General features: G+C 37.7%; 1 protein-coding gene across 1 annotated transcript in view; it reads right to left on the bottom strand.

Annotated features, from left to right (window-relative positions):
• Window positions 1–21,100, bottom strand: part of LOC103661921 (phosphatidylinositol 3,4,5-trisphosphate 3-phosphatase and dual-specificity protein phosphatase PTEN) — a 31,866-nt gene extending 10,766 nt beyond the window's left edge. The window contains exons 1-2 of the mRNA XM_008689584.2: window positions 20,972–21,100; window positions 3,683–3,824 (exon numbers count right to left, since the gene is read on the bottom strand). Of these exons, the coding sequence (XP_008687806.2) occupies window positions 3,683–3,824; window positions 20,972–21,001 (172 nt within the window). The 5' untranslated portion in view covers window positions 21,002–21,100. The remainder of the gene's footprint in view (window positions 1–3,682; window positions 3,825–20,971) is intronic.
• Between the last annotated feature and the right edge of the window lie 3,017 nt (window positions 21,101–24,117).

Here is a 24,117-nt window from a genome sequence, read left to right as displayed (position 1 = left end):
AGTCGTTAAGCGTCTGCCTTCAGCTCAGGGCGTGATCCCAGCGTTCTGGGATCGAGCCCCACATCAGGCTCCTCTGCTGGGAGCCTGCTTCTTCCTCTCCCACTCCCCCCTGCTTATCTCTCTCTCACTGGCTGTCTCTCTCGCTGGCTGTCTCTGTGTCAAATAAATAAAATCTTTAAAAAAAAAAAAATAAATAAAAAAAATAAAAAAAATAAAAATCAGCCAGGACAAAAACGCCTTGTAATCTTATTAAGACTCTACCAGTTCAGAATCTGATAAGCCTGATTTTAGGACCTTAAGAAGCATATTAACGGTATAAGCCAGATTTCAATTAAACTACATCTAAAATGTGCATCTTCAGAATTCTAGAACTGTATAATCCATTCATAAACTAATTACAAATCAGCGTTACTTAGGATTTACCCCAAAAACTAAGTTAAAAGGTTTTAATAAAAAGAAGTGGAAAAGATTTCCTCAAATCACTAAAGAAAATAATTTCCTTTACAATATGAATTTTCCATCTTGGATCTCTAATACCTAACTTATCAGAAGCACAACATCAGTCCAGTTCTCTGCTGACTTCTAAGACACAAGTCGGGTATTTGCTCTTTGATACGACTGTGTTCTAAAGACATGACAAGTCAATCCCTGGTGAACAAAATTCAGGATTAAATTGTTCTGACATACGCATATTGATATACTGTATTGTGTACTGACAGGAAATCACACTGATCATCTTTTACTAACATTTTAACCACTTTAGATGTAAAGAGTATAGTAACTTTTCCCTTTTTTAGGAATATCAGGACAATAATCCAATAAGAAAACAGCTGCTGACCCCTGACAACTTCGTTTTCCTCAAAGTTAAGTCCCAACCTAACTCCTGAACCCAAACTCGCAACTCGCCCGTCTCAGTCCTCCCACTCCATTGCCCTGAGCCTTCCCATCCTCTAGCCCTGTACCACATTTACCCAGAAGGCTACTTAATAACTACTATGTCTGTTGCCTGATGCTTCCCAAAATACCAAATCTAGCTCTCACCTAAGATCCAAACCAACACTTTCAAAAACCCACTGAGGATCCTCATGTAAACAGCTCACCATGGGCCTGACTAAAACATGTTTAAAAACCAAAAACATTCATGTCTCCAAGTCTCAGTGAGATTCATTTTTTTTTCTTCCCTTTTCTGTGAATTATTCACATGGCCAGAATCAAAACTGACAAATTATTTAGATATAAACGGCAAAGGAAAGAGCAATCAAATCCCATTTGATTGCCTTAGCAAAGCACATCTGGCTTACAGCAAGTCCCGTAACTGGCTTCCTTTCCCCCACAGGCTCCCCATCCTGTAGTCACGACTTCCTACACAGCCAGACTTCAAACAGAGCCTAAGCCTCTCCAATTGTCACTGATGCCACAGCATCTATCAAATCAAGTCTGATGGACCCATTCAGGGTCCTCTGACAGTTGGCCGCACAGCCCACCCTGCTCTCTTCCCGAGGTCCCATGCATGTCCTACTGCTGTGCCTCAAGTCAGGCCTGCAATGCTTCCTTCAGTTTTAATGCTAATCACAGGGCATGCTTTCTCCACGCTCAAGGAAGAGCTGGACTTCCTCCATGAAACTGACAACCCTCAGAACTTTCATTTTTCTGAATAAACCATTTATAATTTATACATATAACCTCCCATTCAATTATGTATTACGTATAGTACAGTTTCAATACATAGTATGAAATCACAGGGCATACATGGAGAACTAGAAAATTAGTAAAGATTAAAAAGTTTTCAGTAGTCAGTAATTTTTAAAAGTTTAAATGTAATACTGAAAAAAGACAAAGAACAAAAATCCACTACAATGTTTAAGTGTCAGCAGGCAGAGCAGAACTGATAGGAGATTTTTGCTAGATAAGCCAATGTGAAAAAAATTACACTATCAGATAGGAAGATTCTTGAACTGAATGTTCTCTTTCCCTTATTATCTCCCTAATAAGTTATACCTTTCTTTTGGCCCTTACACCTGATATTTATCCTATAGGAAGAGCAGGAATTTTTTCTTCCTTTTTCCTTCTCCTCTATGAATGTGTTAAGTTCCTATGTCAATGATCTCTGACAGTTCAGTGCCTTGCATTTAGAAGTTTTTTTTGGTTTGTCAAAAACTTTATTATTTACTTTGACGTAGAGTTGCCACACAGTGTGGCATTAGTTTTAGGTGTACAACACAGTCATTCCACAAGTGTGCACACTGTGCTGCACTCCGCCCAGCGGAGCCACCACCGGTCACCACGGAGCACTACTGCAGTGCCCGTAACCACATTCCCTGTGCTGTGCCTTTTACCAGCACTTTAAAAAACTACTGAGATGATGACAGCACCAAAGAGGTCTCTGAGAAGCCTGCACCACGCCCTATTAATAAATCTGTGGCCTATGATAAAGTTGCCCCGCTCTAAGAATACAGGAAAGATACGATGAAGGTGATGACACCTAACTGAAAAAGACAAACACCACCAAGAAATTTAATTTCCTTGGTTTAGGTTAATTTAGGGATAGAAATTTTTTGATTACATAAATATTTTCAAGAAGCAAAACTTAAAACTAAAAACTGAAATCCCTAACAAACTACAAAATCTCACTGAAATATTATTAGAGGTATTCAAAGAAATACTGTAGTGGTCTCTTATCTACAAACTACAAAACTGCACTCTCAATAAATGAAACATATTTCTTAAACACGAAAACATGACTGATCACTGCCAAGGCAGAAACTAATATAAAATTCTGTTACAGAAAAAAGCAGCAATAGTCTGGTCTTTTACAGGGCTGGATATTACTTCCTTCCACGCGTTCTCTCTTGACTAACTGCTTTGGGTCTGGGTATTAAGTATTAAGGCTCCTACCAGTCTAGCTAAGAACTCCAGCCAAGAATAGCAGAGAAGCAGAACAGGATCGGGATGACTGAGGGAAGCTCACAGAGGTTAGGGTAAGGGAGAAATCAATGCGAGGCAGACATCACCGACATGATCTCTATTTAGTACGTCACGCATCTAGAAAAATTTCAGATTTCAAAATATCTTCATTTTACTGACGAGCAAACATAAAGACAGGTAGACGGGGTGCCTGGGGTTACAGTCCAGGAATGACAGAGCTAGGATTGGAACTTGGATCTAAATCCAGGTTATCTCTAATACTCCACACACTTTGACTCAACCCTATTCACTCAACATATTTCAGCTGGTCACCATGTCTTATAATTTTTTTCCTTTCCTTCTATTGTCCCTGTCACCATTATTACCAATATCTAGTCTTCCTAAGATAGGAGGAGTTGGTCCTGCCCCCACACCAGGAAACTAAGGAATCCCACTGCTACTCTGACGCTGGATCTCTACTGGGATAGGGTTTTAGTCATCTGGTCACAATTTAGGCTGCATTTGGTAGATGCAGCAAAGAATATTTCTTTCATAAATATAATTTGGCTTCTAAGACATTAAAACCCATTGCTCTTGGCTTCCTTAGACCAATGTGCTGAACAAGTGAGCTGCTTATTTAGTTTGGATACTGCAGAAATCTATACCCCTGCATAAATTGTAAGTGTGGTAAATTTCTTTCTAGATTTTTATGTAAACATCTAGATATGTTCAGAAAACTGTTCCAATACATGGAAGGATGAGAATTTAGAGCACTTACTGCAAGTTCCGCCACTGAACATTGGAATAGTTTCAAACATCATCTTGTGAAACAACAGTGCCACTGGTCTATAATCCAGATGATTCTTTAACAGGTAGCTATAATAATACACATAGCGCCTCTGACTGGGAATAGTTACTCCCTGGTGGACAGAAAAAAAAAAAAAAAAGAAAAGCCAAATTCAAAAGAAAAATTCCATTATAGTTATTTTACTAAATTGTTATGGTAACTGGGTTGTACCCACTGAAGAACATATATACATTAGAAATTTGACCTTAAATGATTAATATTTAAATCCAGCTCAACAACAGAGTAAATCAGAGCAACATCAGTACAAAGGAAAATATGAGAATAACTTTTCTCCCTTAAATATAATTATCATAATACCCTCATTTATTCAACGGTCACATCGGTGCTCCAGCCCACGAACCCAACAAGCACGGGCCTCTGTGCACCCAAAATAACTGTCAAAGGCACCCGCACTGCAGCTGTGCTCGTCACACGCAGGGCTCCCCACAAAAGTGTATGCACTTGTACTGAACATACAATTCCTCAAAAGCTTGCTGACTTATGTTTTAGGCAAAAGTGTATCAGAATCAGCAGAACACATAGAGGCACAGTGCCTGTAAGAGGCAGAAAGAGCAGCAGCAACAGATGATGGGCTCAGACCCCCAATAAACACAGGAATCTGTGGCTGGCACAGATGGATGCAAGACTTCGGTAACAGGTACTTAAGAGATGTCCCTGAGCTACGTACCTCTCTTTGCAGAAGAAACCAGGGATGTGCAGAATGTTCGAGAAAATTTAAGTGTTACAAATGCTAAAATATATATATAGTTCATGTGTTTATCTGAAGGAAACAATCTAGTGTGTGCAGCCAGGCACCCACTAATGCTGCTGAATACACGAGGTCTGAGGGCTCCTTTCCTAGGACACGTGTAGCTTCACCAAAGTCCAAGCGCTTAACTTACGAAGAGAAGGCAAACAGTAACATGAAGATGTCTGACCGTTAAAAGTGGCTTGCAGAAAACTTAAAAAGTATATTCAAGAGAAAAAAGAATTTGCAGTATTTTTATTATTGGCATCTGAATCTCCCCATGTGTTAAACACTCTGGACACAAATTCTTTTCTTCCCTCTAATGGAAAGTATAAAGTACGTGAATGTGAGTTTAAAGACAGATACACAGAAGGGCAGGTAAACAGGTATTCACTCTAGTATTCTCAGGTTTGTTTTTTAAAAAGCTTAGCATGATTTCATTACAATTAAAAAATACATAAAATGTCAAAAAAACGGATAAAAGCCATTTCCAATAAGGACAAATGATTTAAGATTCTGGCTATAGTGCAAAGACCATGCAATCAGAAGACTTGGATTTGAAAGCTGACAGTCAAAACACCAACTCTGATTTGTTTCCTCAGGAAAATGAAGACAATACCTACCCTGTCTTCTTCACAGGATTCTCATGAGGAGTAAACACTAAATGCAGTTACACAAAAGCACGCTAAACCTACAAAATGTTACACAAATCCTAATTAGCAGTTTTAGAAATCCTATCTACATTTGAAGTATAATTTTGGAAGAACTGGAATTTTGGTTCTGTGTATTTTCTTAAAGTAGTAAAATAGTATTACCGTGAAAAGCTCCTACAAAAAACTAATGTTAAAAATCATTATAAATAAAAAGTGTTTAAATGTAAAATGGTTTACTATATCACATTATTTAATGCTACTTCAATAAACAACTTATTCATATTTATCAAGATAAAAAAACAGAACTGCAAAGCAGGTGGGGGGAGAATAGCAGATTGACGATGGCTGGGCAGGAAGGAATCTTTTTTGAACCATGTGAATTTATGACTTAGTCTAAAAATTAAATAAAATTATATTTAAATTCAAAAAATTAAATCAATGGGAGTGTATAAGACGACCAAGCTGTCAAGTCACTTGTTGGGGTTTAGTGGAATTATAGATGAGTTTTTCCTCTTTACCTTCTTGGTGTAAGTTTGTATGAATAATTAAAAGGTTTTCAAAGCTTTCATTTTTCTCAAGTAGCAAGTGACTGGCAGCACAACTATAATGCAGCTTTTTATATACGTAGTTAATCCTTACCAAAAGGGCGAGGCAAATGTACAGAGAAAGAATGTATGAATCTACTAGATGTCAACAATGGATGAGTAATTTGTGTATAAATATAAGCTGAACAAAATTACTGACAAAATTCAAAGAAAAACACTGAAAAGGACCATTTAATTAATTAATCCTTTTGCTATCAAATCATGCATAATTTGGCTTCTATAGCTTAACTTTGCAATTCCTACCTAGCAGCACCCTCAAATTCAATGCATTCAGATTAGCAGAAATAACAGAATTGGAAGGCTCAAATAGGTACGGATGACAGCATTATAGCGTGTCCTTCCCTCCAGTCTCATCTCTCATGGCCACGATGCACACTTTCTCAAATTTTATTAACGATACAATGAACCATACTGTAATCTAGATTTTGAAATAAAATGAATACAACTTCCATACTAAATTGACAATGCAATTTTTAACACACTTCAAATATTTTATTTCCTGGATGCATATACTGAAAACAAGGGTTTATGTGCATGTTTTACCTATAGCATTTTGACAATAAAGACTAAAATCTCTTTTAAAATCTAAGAAATGAACATTTTACGATCTTCAAAAATTTATTTTATAGGGGCGCCTGGGTGGCTCAGTCGTTAAGCATCTGCCTTCGGCTCAGGGCGTGATCCCGGCGTTCTGGGATCGAGCCCCACATCGGGCTCCTCCGCTGGGAGCCTGCTTCTTCCTCTCCCACTCCCCCTGCTTGTGTTCCCTCTCTCGCTGGCTGTCTCTCTCTCCGCTAAATAAATAAATAAAATCTGTAAAAAAAAATTTATTTTATACCTATTTAAAGAGGGCTGAACTTCACTCTTGGAGATTAAAAAATACCTACATGTTTTCAAAATTTCCATTTTTCATTTAAATTAAGCAAGAACATTTAAGTTAAACTGGTCTATAACGACATCCCCGAAGTACCCACCCTCTACCACTAATGACTCTTCTTTTCCACTCTAAATGCAAAGAATGTTACTTATATTCTTAACCTTTTTTTCCCAAAGATAATTTTTAAAACATTCTAATTTAGCTACACTTGGCATTCTTCAGGTCAACTTCATACCACATTCCCAGCCATCATCTCAAAGGCCACCATTGCTTCTTCTATTCCCTTATGTTCATGGACCAGAAAGATGGCCGGGGAAGATGTGTGGTGTTCCTCTCAATATCTGCGGCCTTTACTCACCCTCACCTATGACTCCCAATCTCTATCATTCCAGTACCTTGTTCTTCTGGTACACATTTACTAAACTGAGCAATGACTCCAGCACTCTGTTCAACCCACCTCTCTTTTTTTTTTTTTTTTTTAAAGATTTTATTTATTTATTTAACAGAGACAGCCAGCGAGAGAGGGAACACAAGCAGGGGAGGTGGGAGAGAAAGAAGCAGGCTCCTAACGGAGGAGCCTGATGTGGGGCTTGATCCCAGAACACTGGGATCACGCCCTGAGCCGAAGGCAGACGCTTAACGACTGCGCCACCCAGGCGCCCCCCCACCTCTCTTTCTATCCTGTCCCAGACATCACCCTTAATGAGTGTAGCTCCTGCTTTACTGGGAACCCTGAGGTCATCCAGTGTGGGCACTCTCAAAATTCCCTTCTCCCACCTTAACATTTTTTCACTCCTGATATTTTAAAAAAGTGCCTCTGCATGTTCACCTGGCTTCCATTCTGGCAACTGCTCTATTAATTATCCCCTCTCTGGCATTTGTCTTTGATTTACCTGTCTCCTCCTAATAATCAGCTCAGGTAACCCTTGTCCTTTATCCAAAACAATTCAAGGACTGAAAATGCACACTCTCCCCAAATCTTGTATCTCTCTCAAACTGTCACCCTCCTTCTCTATATAAACTCTCAAAGGTAAGCCTCTGCTCCTTACTTCATAGGAATCTGTTATCATCATGAGGCTGATTTCTTAATGGTCGTTAGTTCTTAATAGTCACTAACAGTCATTTCCTACTATTTTCTTAGTTCCACCCTGTATCATTTTTTGTTGCCACTTTGAAAATTCTCTGCCTCTATCCTAGAATACACTCTCGAAGGTTTTCTCCTACCCTTACTGGCTATCTCTTCTCTTCTTTCCCTAAATGTAAGCATACCTTGAAAATCTGATCTGAGTGAGCCCCTCTTTGTCAATCCTCTCTGTTGTAGTAGTTTAATTATCAGTCTAACACATTAACTCCAAAACTTGTGTCTCTCAATATGGCTTTATTCCCAACTCCTGGTCCAGAATTTCTAATACTTGGCTGGACATTTCTACTTGAAAATTTCGGAAGTACTTAGAACATAACATATTCAAAAATTGAAGCTTTCCTCTTCTTTTTTTTTTTTTTTTTTAAAGATTTTTATTTATTTATGTGACAGAGAGACAGCCAGCGAGAGAGGGAACACAGCAGGGGAGTGGGAGAGGAAGAAGCAGGCTCCCAATGGAGGAGCCCAATGTGGGACTCGATCCCGGAATGCCGGGATCACGCCCTGAGCCGAAGGCAGACGCTTAACGACTACGCTACCCAGGCGCCCCTGAAGCTTTCCTCTTCTTGCACGGACCAACCTCTGTTATTTCTATTAATGATATTCACTATTTTTCCCAGCACCTGAGCCCAAAACCTCTTCTAGTACCATCACTGCTGCTGTTTATTGAACTGTTACCATGTTCTTTGCATTCTTCTAAGTATTTTCATAAATATAATTTAGTACTCATGAAGTGGGTATTATTGGTAACAGCAGTCTATAGATGAGGTAAGGTCACACATCTTGTAAGTAATGGAACTAAGTTTCACCCTAGTACTCCAACTCCAGAGTTTACACTCAACCACTGATGATGCCATCTTCTTCCTGCTAGAGTAAAGGAAACAATCTGAGAGGGAGTAGTGATCCACACAGGGTTACAGAAGAGCGGAGTAAGGAAATCCCAGCACTAAGCAAAGGCCCAGGCCGCAGAGTAAAGGCAGAGATTGGTCAGCAGATCAACTACCTGTACATACAGTACATACATACATACATAGACATACATACATACATAGACAGACACACACACACACTGTCCACACAACATGGAAAGCACACCAGCGGTTAAGTTCATTAGGATACTTTTAGTAGATTTCTACATTCAGATGCCAAAATCCAGACTTTGTGACATACCTCTCAAAATATCAGTTCTAGTTTTCTGTGGTCATTCTAGCTCAATCACCTCCTGCAATTTTGCAATAGCCAAATGATTACCAGCCTCTGATTTATCTATTCTCCAACCTATTTTTATACCCACTCTTTGATTAACTTTATAAAAGTGTCAGATGAATCAGACTAACAATTCAAAATGCTAAATGGTTTCCCAGTGACTACCCAAATAAGAAAACTTATCACACACTGGAATTCCACAACAAAATAAAAATACAGCCCAACCTCTTTTCCACTCTTATCTCTCACAACTCCCTTGAATGTGCTTTTCCTTTTGGCCAAACTGAATTACTTAATTTCTCCCATATTATACTTGCTGTTTTTTAAAGTATGCTATCTTTATCAGATTAAGGACATTAATCTGCAAGCAGTCATCTGGGAAGTTTCACATATATTCTAACACCTAGACCAACTTAGATAACAGAATCATCTGACACTTCCAGGGTTGACAGCAGCCACCTGAAACGCAATTCAGATTAGGTACATCTTGAGGGCTCCCACACATTTTCATTCTTATGGTCTGTTCAAATTTTGGATTTCACCTTCAAGTAATGATATTCATTGAAAATTGCTTATTTCCCATTGAAATTTTCAAATTCATTAGCAGGGACCCAAATATAATTTTTAATTACCTCCACAGTGAAGTTTTATCACCTTTCTCAAACTTAATATATTTGTGTTTCCCCTTTCTCTTTTTCCTTGAAAAGAGCTTTAAAAGAGATGTATTGGTTTTATAGGCAACTTCATACAACCAGTGTTTGAAATTATTAGTTCAAATGGTTTACTGCTTGCTAATTCACAATTTATATTTTCATCTCTATTAATCCCTCCCTCCTACTGGTTATTATCTTAATAATCTCTAAAATATATTTGTATTTCCCCATGGACCCAAAATTATTTAAGTAACCAGTTTTAAATTTCCAAATGGTTGATCTGATTTGATTAAACATTTTAAAAAAATCTCTAGCTGGAGGCTCCTGGGTGGCTCAGTCAGTTCAGCATCCAACTCTTGGTTTTGGCTCAGGTCGTGATCTCAGGGTTGTGAGATCAAGCCCTGCGTCAGGCTCCACACTCAGTGCAGGGTCTACCTGAGATTCTCTCTCCCTCTCCCTTCTGCTCCTCCCCCACTTGTACACACTCTCACTCTCAAATAAAATCTTTAAAAAATGGGAAAAAACAAAACTACATATTTAAAAAGTCTCTAGCATACTGAATTATAATCAAGGAACGGGGTTTATATATTTCTACTTGGAGATGAGATTTTCTTTGTAGTTGGCCTAATGAATTACCAATCTTGGTAACTGTTTTGTGGATGACAAAAAAAGAAAAAAGATACATTATATGGGCTACTTTTTATTATATTATTTGAGTCATCTATATATCTTCTTATTTTGTACCTTCTTGATCTTCAAGTATATTAAAGATTCCTATTACTGTTGCTTTTCTATCAATTTTTTTCTTCACTTCTTCCAGCTTTTCTTACTGTATTTGATGTTAGGTTTAGCACATAAGAGTTCATACCTGTTAAGTCTTCTTTGTGGGGTGTACCCTGTGTTAATATAAAATGACATTCTTGATCTAGTTTTATACATTTTGTTGTAAATGCACTCTGATAATGATATCCTGTCATCTGCTTTTGAAACTTATATTTGCCTGATGTATCTTTAATGAACCACTTATTTTTCTAACCTGAGTTGTTTTATATAAGTCTCTTGTATATGATTAATCTCTTAAAAAACAGACATTTAGAAGTATGGTTACACACATCTTACAAACCGAGGAGACCATCATAGTACTTCCAGGCCAGAATTCCACCTGGATCCCACAACACAAGATATGTAATGTTTTGCTCATTTCTGTGCATCAGTACCCTCAGACTGTCTTCTCTAAGAAGAATTCACAGTCTAGATTCCTCAGTTAAAAAAGTAATTTTCTATTTCAGTAAACTTTTCACCGGCACTTCTAAACTGAGAAATAATGTTGATGTTCTAAAATAATAGTGTCTGCTTGAAGCTTGAAAATCTATGTTTCAGAATGTTCACAACAAGATTATTACAGGAAAGTAATTCAACAAAGGGAGAAATATAGCTCCTAGGAATGGTTATTATTACAGTGATGCCATACAGAAGTAGTTATTGTATATCAAGCTAAGTGCCAGACACTTTACACATATCCCCAATACTACCACAACTTCGTAAGACAGATACTATCACCTCTATTTCAAGGATAAGAAGACAGTCCCACGGCACATAGTTATCCTGTTCAAAATCAGGACCCGAACCTAAACAGGACTCTGATTCTAGAACTTTATACTCCCATGTCCTGGGTTTTACTAACAGCACACAAACTAAGAAGGTAATATGAAAGAAGTCACAACATGTTTCAGCACGATATTTCCCATCTGTGAAGAACCTCCAAAGTTTAGAGCGTTATAGTGCTTTGGTTCCATGAAACTAACTGTAAGTAATGTATCAACAATAGTGCAGCATGAATCGCAGAACCCTTCAGAATAATATGAAGCACACAACTGGCACGGTTCTCTCTGCACAGCAGCCTTTCCCCTTTGGGCAGCTATCATTCCCCCTGTGGTTTTATGGAGATGGGATGGGCTCTCTTCTTCAGCATCAGATATACGTCCCAAGCCTCTGGCCAGAATGTTTGGTTCAGGGATGGGTACATGCCCTAATCCAGTTAAATCAAAACCTAATGTAGGATGTTTGCTCAAACTGTAGCTCTCTTCCTCCCGCAGTTGCTAATGGAGCCAGGATGTAACCCTGGGTCTGCTAGGAGTCATACCTGTCTATTATTTGCAAGCAGCCTGCCTGAAAAGAAAGGACATACAAAGCAAAGGAGAGAGCTGAGAGAGAGATACCGACACCTATTAAGCATCTAAGCCCGGGCCAGAGCTTTTAAGGTTATATAAGGCAATATAAATGTCTCCTTGTGTTTGCGCTCTTTTGAGTTGGGCTTTTGTGAGTGGAAGCTGTTCTAATATATTGTAAGATAGCTACTTTTTTTTTTTCTAAGTTTCCATTTCTACTTTGGGGAACAAAATAATATAGAAGAATAATTTGGACAGGAGAACACAGTACTGTAGAAAGAATACTAGATTTGAGGTTAGGAGACAGTTTTGAGTCAGTACACGGGCAGATGAAATGACCTAGGATAGACAGATCTTTACAGATTTATTTGATCATTTATATTAGAACAGGTCTGAACTAAATCATTGCTAAAGTTCTTCAAGGCATAAAAACCTTATAACTTTATGAATACATAGAGTGTATAACAGGCTTAAATACCATGTATTAGAGGAACACAGTTTAGCCCAGAAGAATTAATGTGTTAGGAAAAAAAAGAATTTTATATTAGGAGTTCTTTTTGGTTTGTTTTTCCTGAAAATGAGAAGAATCACAGTTTATTTTAAGTGAGGAGAAAAATTTAAAAATTTTATTAGGTTTCCATATGGGGAACTTTAGTAAGTAACTAGAAAAAAGTAACCTGACTATATGATTAGGACATAAAAATTCATTCCTCAGAGAGACTGGAAAATTTCCTCTTCTTGGGATCACTCAGAATAAGTTAATATTTATTATTTCTAGCAAGTTTAAGTCTTCATTACACATAAGCTAATGAACTCATGTACCGAGATCATAATATGTATGAATTTTATCTCTAATAAATTGCTTTGAAAGCAAAACAAAAAAGAAATGAAAAGCTCAGATTTTTTTTTCTAAAAGTTTAATCAAAGAAAATAACGATTAATGCTTACTTTACCTGCCACCATTCTAGAAGGGAGAAGGCAAGGAAAGAGAGAGAAGTAGCAAAAATTCTGGGTAAGTTTGTCATGTAACAAAAGTTTGCCTTTGAATTCAGAAATCTGGGAAATCTTTCCAAAATATATACTTACCAATATTAGTAGGATGTTTTAACTCTATTCACAGCTTACAATAAATGCTGTGAGTTAATTCTCGTTCAGATACATTAAGTGTTAAGTGCCGACAGCGTGAAGCGCAGGACCAGACAGGAACCAGCCCTGAGAGTTAACCTGCACCAGGCTCTCTTGGGGGTGGGACAGGGAAGTGCTGACAGCTTGTTTTACTCATGAAGTAAAAGGACCAAATCTGCAAAGGAGTGACTCTTAGGGAACTGTTAACATAGTTAGTTGTCTTCTAAATTACTGAGTAAAAGAAGGACTCTCCTTCCCTCAAGTAGTTATCCTGCTCTCAGCAAGCACGTTTCTTGAGAGGAGGTATCAGTTGTACTGTGACTTCTCTGCACCACTCAAAGCCTCAAGTATTGTTGGGCATCACCAACACAACAGCACACAGTACGGTCCGCGGGCACCCACCTCCCTGCCGTCTATTGTGCACCGAGCCGGCTGAGGCAATGGCAAGACTGCACCAGATTATGCTGAGGAGGGTCCCTGCCAAGTCCATAAATTCTTCACTAAAACATGACACCTGGCTCTTCTTTCTTCAAAACAAAGGGGGATGGATAGGAATGGGGGAGAGAGGGGGAGAAAAAGGAGACGGGGGAGGAAGGAGGGAAGAAGAGAAAGAGGAGGAGAAGAAACAGTATCCTCCCACAGAAATGTCACCAGAACACAACTTTCTTCTAAATGTTTCCCTACAACTGAAATTAAGGATACAAGTTTTAATAAAATTAATGCTATATAAGCTGAAAAACTGATAAAATATATGTATCTCCTGTAATAATAGTTCACAGGTACAAAAATGGAAATCCATAGATTCAACCTAAAAGGAAAGACTAGCAAGAAAATAAATTTTCAGCAGGTATTCCAAGAATAAAACTACTTTGGATAATCAATCATATTTACTATAAGATATTTACTTCCCTGGAAGAATTCCATAATTGTATAACAACAGCTTCACCATGTTCAGCTTAGCTCATTTCTCATGATGAAATTATACTTACTAAAAGCTAAAAATATATTATTTCACTAGCACCCTAACCATTAGTTAAACATGTGACATATCTGAAAATTTCTGGACAACTAAACTTCAAAGATTTAAAGGCAGCCTTCAGCATATTTGTAAGACTAATAACGTCAAGCTGCATTTTAGGTAGTTAAGTCAGGGGCCACTAAATGCCTGAGCATCAGTAAAAAAGGGTATAAACTGAGGACCTTGTCAAAATAGGCCCATTTCAGGAAAGCTGGTTCCCATACAGAGATTAATTCTGAACAGCCTCAAAGTTCTTTTGCAGTTCCAGGATAGTAAAAAAAAAAAGTTCAACAATGTTCAGGGGACTCAAATTTTACTCTGAGAGCTCTCATTTAACTGTTTGAATAATCTTTTTTTTTAATTTTTTATTTCATTTTTTTTATGTAAAGTTCGATGATTCATTAGTTGTGTGTAACACCCAGTGCACCATGCAATACGTGCCCTCCTTACTACCCATCACCAGCCTATCCCATTCCCCCACCGCCCTCCCCTCTGAAGCCCTCAGTTTCTCAGAGTCCATAGTCTCTCATGCTTCATTCCCCCTTCTGATTACCCCCCCTTTCTTTATCCCCTTCTTCTCCTACCGATCTTCCTAGTTCTTATGTTCCATAGATGAGAGAAACCATATGATAATTGTCTTTCTCTGCTTGACTTATTTCACTTAGCATTATCTCCTCCAGTGCCGTCCATGTTGCAGCAAATGTTGAGAACTCGTTCTTTCTGATAGCTGAGTAATATTCCATTGTATATATGGACCACATCTTCTTAATCCAGTCATCTGTTGAAGGGCATCTCGGCTCCTTCCATGACTTAGCTATTGTGGACAATGCTGCTATGAACATTGGGGTGCATATGGCCCTTCTCTTCACTACGTCTGCATCTTTGGGGTAAATACCCAGTAGTGCAATGGCTGGATCATAGGGGAGCTCAATTTTTAACTTTTTAAGGGACCTCCACACTGTTTTCCAGAGTGGCTGCACCAACTTGCATTCCCACCAACAATGTAGGAGGGATCCCCTTTCTCCACATCCTCTCCAACAATTGTTGTCTCTTGCCTTGTCAATTTTTGCCATTCTAACTGGCGTAAGGTGGTATCTCAGTGTGGTTTTGATTTGAATTTCCTTGATGGCTAATGATTTTGAACATTTTTCATGTGTCTGTTAGCCATTTGTATGTCTTCATTGGAAAAGTGTCTGTTCATATCTTCTGCCCATTTTATGATTTGTTTATTTGTTTCTCGTGTATTGAGTTTGAGAAGTTCTTTGTAGATCTTGGATACTAGTCTTTTATCTGTAGTATCATTTGCAAATATATTCTCCCATTCCGTGGGCTGCCTCTTAGTTTTTTTGACTGTTTCCTTGGCTGTGCAGAAGCTTTTTATCTTGATGAAGTCCCACAAGTTCATTTTATCTTTTGTTTCTCTTGCCTTTGGAGATGTGCCATGAAAAAGGTTGCTGTGGCCGATTACCTTGATCCCCAAACCAGGCAAAGACCCCATCAAAAAGGAGAATTACAGACCGATTTCCCTAATGAATATGGACACCAAAATTCTCAACAAGATCCTTGCTAATAGAATCCAACAGTACATTAAAAGGATTATCCATCATGACCAAGTGGGATTCATCCCTGGGATGCAAGCGTGGTTCAACATTCGCAAATCTATCAGTGTCATAGACTTTATTAACAAGAAAAAAGCCAAAAATCATATGATCCTCTCAATAGATGCAGAAAAAGCATTTGACAAAATACAGCATCCTTTCCTGATTAAAACCCTTCAGAGTGTAGGGATAGAGGGTACATTCCTCAATCTCATAAAAAACATCTATGAAAAGCCTACGAATACATTCTCACTGGGGAAAAGCTGGAAGCCTTTCCCTTAAGATTAGGAACACGACAAGGATGCCCACTCTCGCCATTACTATTCAACATAGTACTAGAAGTACTTGCAACAGCAATCAGACAACAAAAAGGGATAAAAGGTATCCAAATCGGCAAAGAAGTCAAACTGTCTCTCTTCACAGATGACGTGATACTCTATCTGGAAAACCCAAAAGAATCCACTCCCAAACTACCAGAAGTTATAGAGCAATTCAGTAATGTGGTGGGATACAAAATCAATCCTCAGAAATCAGTTGCATTTCTATACACGAACGATGAGACTGAAGAAGAGAAATTAGGGAATCCATCCCATTTACAATAGCATCAAAAATCATACGTTACCTTGGAATTAACTTAAGCAGAGACGTAAAGGATCTATATTCTAGAAACTACAAATCACTCTTAAAAGACATCAAAGAAGACACAAAAAGATGGAAAAATATTCCATGCTCATGGATCGGAAGAATTAACATAGTTAAAATGTCCATGCTACCCAGAGCAATCTACACTTTCAATGCTATCCCAATCAAAATACCAATGACATTTTTCAAAGAACTGGAACAAATAGCCCTTAAATTTGTGTGGAACCAGAAAAGGCCCCGAATCGCCAAGGAAATGTTGAAAGGGAAAAACAAAGCTGGGGGCATCACAATGCCAGATTTCAAGCTGTACTACAAAGCTGTGATCACAAAGACAGCATGGTACTGGCACAAAAACAGACACGTAGACCAATGGAACAGAATAGAGAACACAGAAATGGACCCTCGGCTCTTTGGGCAACTAATCTTTGATAAAGCAGGAAAACATCCAGTGGAAAAAGATAGTCTCTTCAATAAATGGTGCTGGGAAAATTGGACAGCTACATGCAAAAGAATGAAACTTGACCACTCTCTCACACCATACACAAGCTAAACTCCAAATGGATGAAAGACCTCAATGTGAGACAGGAATCCATCAAAATCCCAGAGGACAGCATAGCAGCAACCTCTACAACTGTTTGAATAATCTTAATCAGAACTTTTTACTCACTTTTCTGGGCCTCCACTTTATCATTTTTAAAGTAAGAAAATGCTCTGCCAAAAAGGTTCATAATGTTATGCCCAAATCTTTATCCCTTTAATCTAAATTTCTAAACCGTTTCAACATAAAATGCAAATGGAACCATTAGTAAAATACAGCTTCATCAACAGCATCTGATCGTAAATTTCTTTTGCCTTTTAAATATACAGAGAAGAGGGAGCCATTAGGGTACGTGCTTTACACCACAGACCGTGAATAATTCATCCAAAAATTGTCTGTATATTAATCAATCATGAACCAAGCACAACAGATCTCCATGATTTATTTTGACTCCAAGATGCTAAAAGTGATCAATTTTGGCTAAATTACTTAACTCTGAATCTTGATACAATGTAACAGCTAAACATAACAATTTTACCGAGTACACCCTTAAGAGTACACACAGAACTCCATCCTCTATTAGCCCCGTTACCTTCCATTTGGGGAGATTCAAACCTGTAAGAGGAAGAAGAGAGCGGTGTGCCTGAGCACTGCCGGCTGATGCTGATGCAGGGATGCTCACATCCTACAATACACTGCATTTTATTTTCATAAACACTTCTCTTGCTATCTTTTCACTCTGGCCCCTATTCACAACAATCCCATGGGCCTTGCCAGTTTACTTCAAATCTCTTCACCTTACAGAGAAACAGAATGGACAATATTTTTAGACTGTGAGGAATACAGTATCTTCCCAATGACAAATTAAAATACGTCTTCACTTTTTTGTTATGAAGACTTCTCTTGGATCTAACTTAAACTGTTTAAGGATCCTTGGGTTTTATTTGTGTCCCTGAGTATGATGTGAAAGACTATCCCAAGTGCTTCTTATACGGCTGGTTCTCACTATCAAAAGCATTTAGCCAACTCTCCTGAAGAAGCACCTACATCAAGACAGAATGGATATGTGTGTGGGGTGAGTGTGTTTAAGAGGGGGAAAGAGAGCACGTGTGACAGCACAGCTTAGTAGGAAAGGTTAGACTACTACAAAAAACTTTAATTACTCCCCAGCTCAAAATCCTGAGTAAAGCACCCTACAAGTCTGTTGGTTGTAAGGCCAAACAAAAAAGTTGCAGTTGAATGCAGTGAAGGCAACTACTTTAAGAGAAATGGTCAAAGCGTGTTTGTAGCTTGCAACAGAAAGTTAAGACTGTTGCAGTATCTCTAGCAAACAATTCTGTCCATTCCAGAAAAACCGACCTCTTTTTCTAAAACTATGAAGCAGGTCACGAAAGGACTGAAATACCACTTCCTTCAGTATATGATGCGACTTCTCAGTTTAGCCAGCTACTAGTTTTCACCAAATACACACATGGTAACACAATCAAAGAATGATACTTATTTTGGAGTCCTCTTTGGAAACATCAGAGAACATTAACATTTTCAAAATGCCCCCAAAACTTTCTCCTGAAGAAATCTCAGTATTCTGTAGATGGACGGTACACCTTAATGCTGGGCAAACATCTGGCTTTCTTGCTTTGGTGAAGACAGAGCTTTCCGTGTTCCTGTGACGACTGCTTTATTCATCATTGTGCACTGGGGTGCAAGACTCTATCCTCAATCTGAGAGAACTCTTAGCATTGTTGTGGAAGTATTCTACTGCTTCAGGAGTGCCAAGCCTTGCATCACAGCCTGTACGAGATGATTTGTCATGAAAATCTACTGTTATGAAAATTGCCAAATTCAGAAAGCCAAGACTTTCAATCAAGGGCTTCTCAAGAGGTTTTGTCAAAATGGGAGCAATTATGAAATGCTTTGCTACACATAAGTTCACTGGTTTCAGGCAAATGCTACAGCCAGGATTTTAACCACTGTTAACTGGATAAAATACAAACTCGTTTACACAGTTTAACTCCTCAAACTTAAAACTAAAATGCGAAGTCATAATCCTTTCCTTCCTAACATAGTGTTATGCCAGAATCTTGCCAAAAATGATCTCATTAACCAACTGCAAAAGAAAATGATGCAACATGAATTTTTCTGAAGAATCTTAGAGAATTATTTTTTGACACAAGCCTATTTCATCCAACAAAAGAATCTACAGATTCCATTTGCTCTTTCGTTCTTCGTGAGATAGGGTTTTAAGCACTTGTTTTCACCAAAAACAAAGTCAAAATTGATTGGATATCAAAATGACATAAAAGTTGTCAAGTCAAAGACAAGCGGCATAGTTAATGTATTATTTAAAAATCTAAATACTAGCAGCTCTTTCATTAAAGCTTACTACTGGGCAGAACTAAGCAATTGATTAATCTGCAACCATTTAGATTTATTCATTATCCTCAAGTAGTGGCCACTGCTTTTCCATTAAAAAGGGGACATAATTCTTATGAAGACTCATTTTCCATGTTAAAAAAATTTCAGTGTAATTAAAAACTATGAGCAAAATTTTATGTTCCTGTATATCATGCATTTTAGTGAGAGACTATAGCTTTATCATATTTTTAGAAGGTAGGTAACATAAACACTTTAAGAGGTCGCTGACTAAATCTAGTGCTCTGGTTCCATATGACGACTTCTTATTTTCATTTGAAATTCTTTTACTTGATTTCTTTCCCTTAACTACAATGTCTACGGCTCATCCACCCTGCTTGCTCTAAACTTCTACCACTGCTCGGCTACTGTACTTGACTGGACCTGTTTCTCTATGTTTTTCTTCCCATTCATTCTTTCCCCTGTGCTGCCCTGTACTTAGTCACTAAAATGTAGAATAATTTACCTCCTAAATTTTTAATCAGTAAAAGCAACTAGTTGTTTCCTCTAGATGATGAAAAATGAACCAAAGTCGACACCTCAGGCCCTCCATTCTAGAATTCCACTCCATACACATCCCAATTGTGTATATTATACACAATACAAAGAAATGTAAGGCAATCTATCATAATCAATATTCACTAAAATCAAGCACTAATATAAGATTCAGTTTTATAAACTATCACCAATACATAGCACTTCAGCATCCTTAGATGTAATTTTAAAAATCACAAAGATAAATAAAACAAGAAATGAGGAAGGAGAAAAGGAGCCAGGAATCAATGCAACCACCGACTAAAATGGTGGAAATGATCATGTTTCTGTTTTGAAGTTGAATTAAAAGAAATCAGCTTAGGGGTACCGGGTAGCTCAGTCAGTTAAGGGTCCGACTCCTGACCTCAGTTCCAGTCTTGATCTCAGGGTCATGAGTTCAAGCCCCACATTGGGCTCCACACTGGGCATGGAGCCTACTTAAAAATAAGTAAATAAAGGAAGGAAGGAAAAAGGAAGGAAGGAAGGAAGGAAAGAAGGCAGGCAGGCAAGCAAATTAAACAGGAACAGAACCTTCCTGATTGTAAATGTTATTTAAACTAGAATAAATTTTTTACATAAAGTTGTGATGTTTCCCTCAATAGAGTTCTTTCTCTAGGTGAGTTTCTCCCTCTATTTGGAGTGGTTTGGGTTTTTCCTTCCCAGAGACAGTACAAAATCTCTTTAAAAGGAACATAAACATATTTGTCACACTTACCATCCAAAGAAATGAATCCCTTGAAATTACTGTGAACGTTTCTCCCAAGAGTTTACGCTTCTCCTCAAACATACTACACAGATTAAGTTTGTCATTGATTTTTCAACATAGTCTTCATTAGTCTTCTGAATAAGAGAAGAACCTTTGACTAATCTTAATATAACTATATTCATGAATATTCATATCAAAGAATAATTTGCATGTACTTATAAAAGTAAAGATCACACTTACTAGGAAGCGGCATCCAAGTTATTATCTAAAGACCTCTTATTCTCAAGCAAGGTTCAGAAATATCAAGCTACTTTTATTCAATGTACTGCTTCTTTAAATGCTTTGTCAGGATTTTATGAGACCAAATATGCCATACAGTTAATAGGTAAGATTTACTAGCATGAAATGAAAATGCTAGCATGAACAGAAAAACTGAAAGAATCAGTCATTTGCACATATGACAGTTAAGGTAGTAACTGATTTAAATGTTCAGAATAAAGAAATAAGGGTTACCAATTATCTTTCCAAAAACCTGTTTTCCAATAAATGCTCAGATCGAGATAGAAGAAAGAAAACAAACATCAAATACAACTTACCTTTTTGTCTCTGGTCCTTACTTCCCACATAGAAATCTAGGGCCTCTTGTGCCTTTAAAAATTTGCCCGATGTAATAAATATGCACAAATCATTACACCAGTTCGTCCCTTTCCAGCTTTACAGTGAATGTGCTGCAACATGATTGTCATCTTCACTAGCCATTGGTCAAGATCTTCACAAAAGGGTTTGATAAGTTCTAGCTGTGGTGGATTATGGTCTTCAAAAGGATACTGTGCAACTGTGGTAAAGGATAACCTCAGAATTAGAAAAAGTCTTTCCTGAATTGTTTATTAAAGAAGGTTAACTTTAGAAATGTTGCATATAAGCTAACAGATGTTTAAAAGAAAACTAAACTCCAGAGAAAATAATTTGCTGCCTGATAATTTACAATTTTTGAATAGAAAACAGTCTCTCATTAATTCTTAAACCCACCCACAAGACAGAGGCCAAGCATTATGTTCCCCACTTAACCGAAGAGGAAAGAACTTTGCTGTGGAGAGGTAGCACAAGTCAACATATCAGAGGGAGAGGCAATTCAAAATGAAATGCATCACGTAGGTAGGTTTCCTGTAAGGGCTCTCAATGCATTTTTCTGACAAAAGGAGTCGAATATATATTACATCACCACAAAACATACATTTCAGAGAAGGTATAAATTACCAATAAATCAACAATGGAAAGGACTGATTTTTACACTTTTATATAATAAAAATCTAAGCATGTTATCTAAAGATGGTCTTGCAAATGTTAGTGTTGTATGCTACACATGATTTTAAAGTCATTTACAAAGAAACTGAAAAACTACTTATAAAAATGTACACAGTTGTAGTAAAGTGTACCTAATGAAGTTTCAGGTCTTTTCACCTGCTATAAAAACCAAAAATTTGTCTGTTCCTATAGTCAGAGTTGAGGTGGTTGTTTTTTTGTTTTGTTTTTAACTTGCCTAGAAATAGGAGTTATCGCTATTAAATTTTTTCTTACTGGTCCCCGCCTCGGTTCCATTCTATTAAAATCCTTAAAAATCCTGACTGACATCTAACGTATATAATTATCCTCTGTGTCATCTAAATATGTGAAAAGTAGCTGCCTTCTATCTTCAATCAAGTCATGAATACTGTGGGTGATCCGTGTGTTGGGTGAGTCGCCCTGGGAGACAATGACTACCATTACAGACAGTCGCCGGGCGGCTTTCACCTGGGCCTCGGCATCTTCATCTCCCCAGTGGCACACAAAAACATCCAGGGCACTCTGTTAAACGCGTCTATTTACAGATAGATAAACCTTGACTAAAACACGCTTTTGCCTAGTAAGCAGGAGCCTAATTCACGAAAAAGGAAAAATTCTTAGTGAATCTGTATGGGCTCTCATTAGTGCCTCTGAATTCTCAAACCAGGTGTTTGAATGTCCGTTCTAGATTTTCAGAAGGGACCCGTGGCAAACACATCAATATGAAGCTCATGGCATTCACCTTCTCCTTCTATCATGGCAGCATCTGCAAGCTCTCCACTCTCCAGGTCTCTTGAGGCTCAAGGCTCCACGAACACAGATGGAAGGTTTTCGTGGGCTCTCAGAAAATTCACTACACCTGAGAAGAACTCACTTAAAGCCGGCTCCTGCTCTCATCTACCAGGCTCCTCTTATCCATATCTGTCATCCTTCTCCTCTTTCAGGTCACGGCTCCACAGTTATAAAGTTGCTCCCTTTCCCTAGAATCTCTTACTGTTACACCAAATGCCTCCAACAGTGACACAGCCCTATTTTTGCTAGTCTAGAAATCTTTCCTCATTCTTAGAGTCTACTCTGCGTTTAGTATTCGTACTAGTACTGGCAGGTTTATATGATAACTGCTTCCTAAAACACAACGTAATATTAAATTAGTTTTCCAAAGTGTCTAAGACCATCTTTAAGATAAATATTTACTTCACTTAATATGAGATTATTCATTACTGCTATGATAGTAAGATTTGGTCTACTGGTTTTAAGTTATACAACATAAATACATTACTTGGCAGTTTTTACCTACCTCTGCAGTTAAATTTAGGCGGTATCATGTGTCTTTCAGCACACCTAGAAGAAAAGTTTAGATGTGATCTAAAGTTATCTTTTGTGCTGGCAAAAAAAGTATAGTAATACACATTTTCTGAACTTTTATACTGCACCAGGCATCATGCTGTTTTGTATTAACTGTTTCTTTCAATCCTAACAATCCTATGAAGTAGGTAGTGTCATTATCCCCATTTACCATTAAAGGAAACTGACGTTAGGTGCTATGCACTACGGCTTACACACTTGCTCACAAAACCTGTGATGCCGCCGGGCACACCCTCCCACGCTGCATGTGTACCTCGAATTTCCTGTATATATGGACACTCGGGCTGAGGGGTGTATGTGTGATTTCACGAAGAATGTACAAACAACTAACGAGGTTACGGCATGGTCTTTATCTCAGAGTTGAGCATACATGTTTCTCAAACTATTATTTAAAAAGATTTATTTTAAAATAGTAAAATTATAAGGGCAAAGAAAAAGTAAAAAAAAAAAAAAAAAGGTGAATGATGCTAATCTACTCAAAAACAACACCTGCTAAAAAGTTTAAGCCAGACCTTTCTTTAGAGAAGCCAAAGGTCATCTTTTTCAATAATCCTCAGGTTACGAGTTTTAATTAAAGTCTGAGAGTAATGAAGGAGTAATAAGTAAAATAAATACAGAAGAGTAAAATGTTGACATAGCATTACTTAGGGGCATCACTAAAATTTGTCTTTTTAATAGTAGTGATATGTGTTTGTCATCACGATTGGCTTACTCATGAAACAGGTGTGTTTAGTAATACATTAATAAGGCTCGAGAAATGGATCCCATACTTTAGTTTGTGGTCAGCAGAATCAAGTGTAACTACAGCTACCAACAAATGAGATTTTTAAAAATTATTTAAAAATAAAAACTTAACATTTTAAAATAAATCAAGGTCTACAAACCCTAATCTCACATTGAAATCCCAAAAGTTTGTAACACTCTAACATTTTCTTGTTAAACATGCGAGTCAGACTCAACAGCAGCAGAATCTGATCTGAGTTCATGAAACTGCATGCTATTCTAACTAAAATACACTTAGAGTAAAGAGTCAAACACTTCATGCTAGGGACTG

The sequence above is a fragment of the Ursus maritimus genome, unplaced genomic scaffold (genome assembly GCF_017311325.1).
Source record: "Ursus maritimus isolate PB19 unplaced genomic scaffold, ASM1731132v1 scaffold_7, whole genome shotgun sequence".
In the NCBI taxonomy this organism is placed as follows: domain Eukaryota; kingdom Metazoa; phylum Chordata; class Mammalia; order Carnivora; family Ursidae; genus Ursus; species Ursus maritimus.
This window is presented reverse-complemented; position numbering and strand designations above follow the sequence as displayed.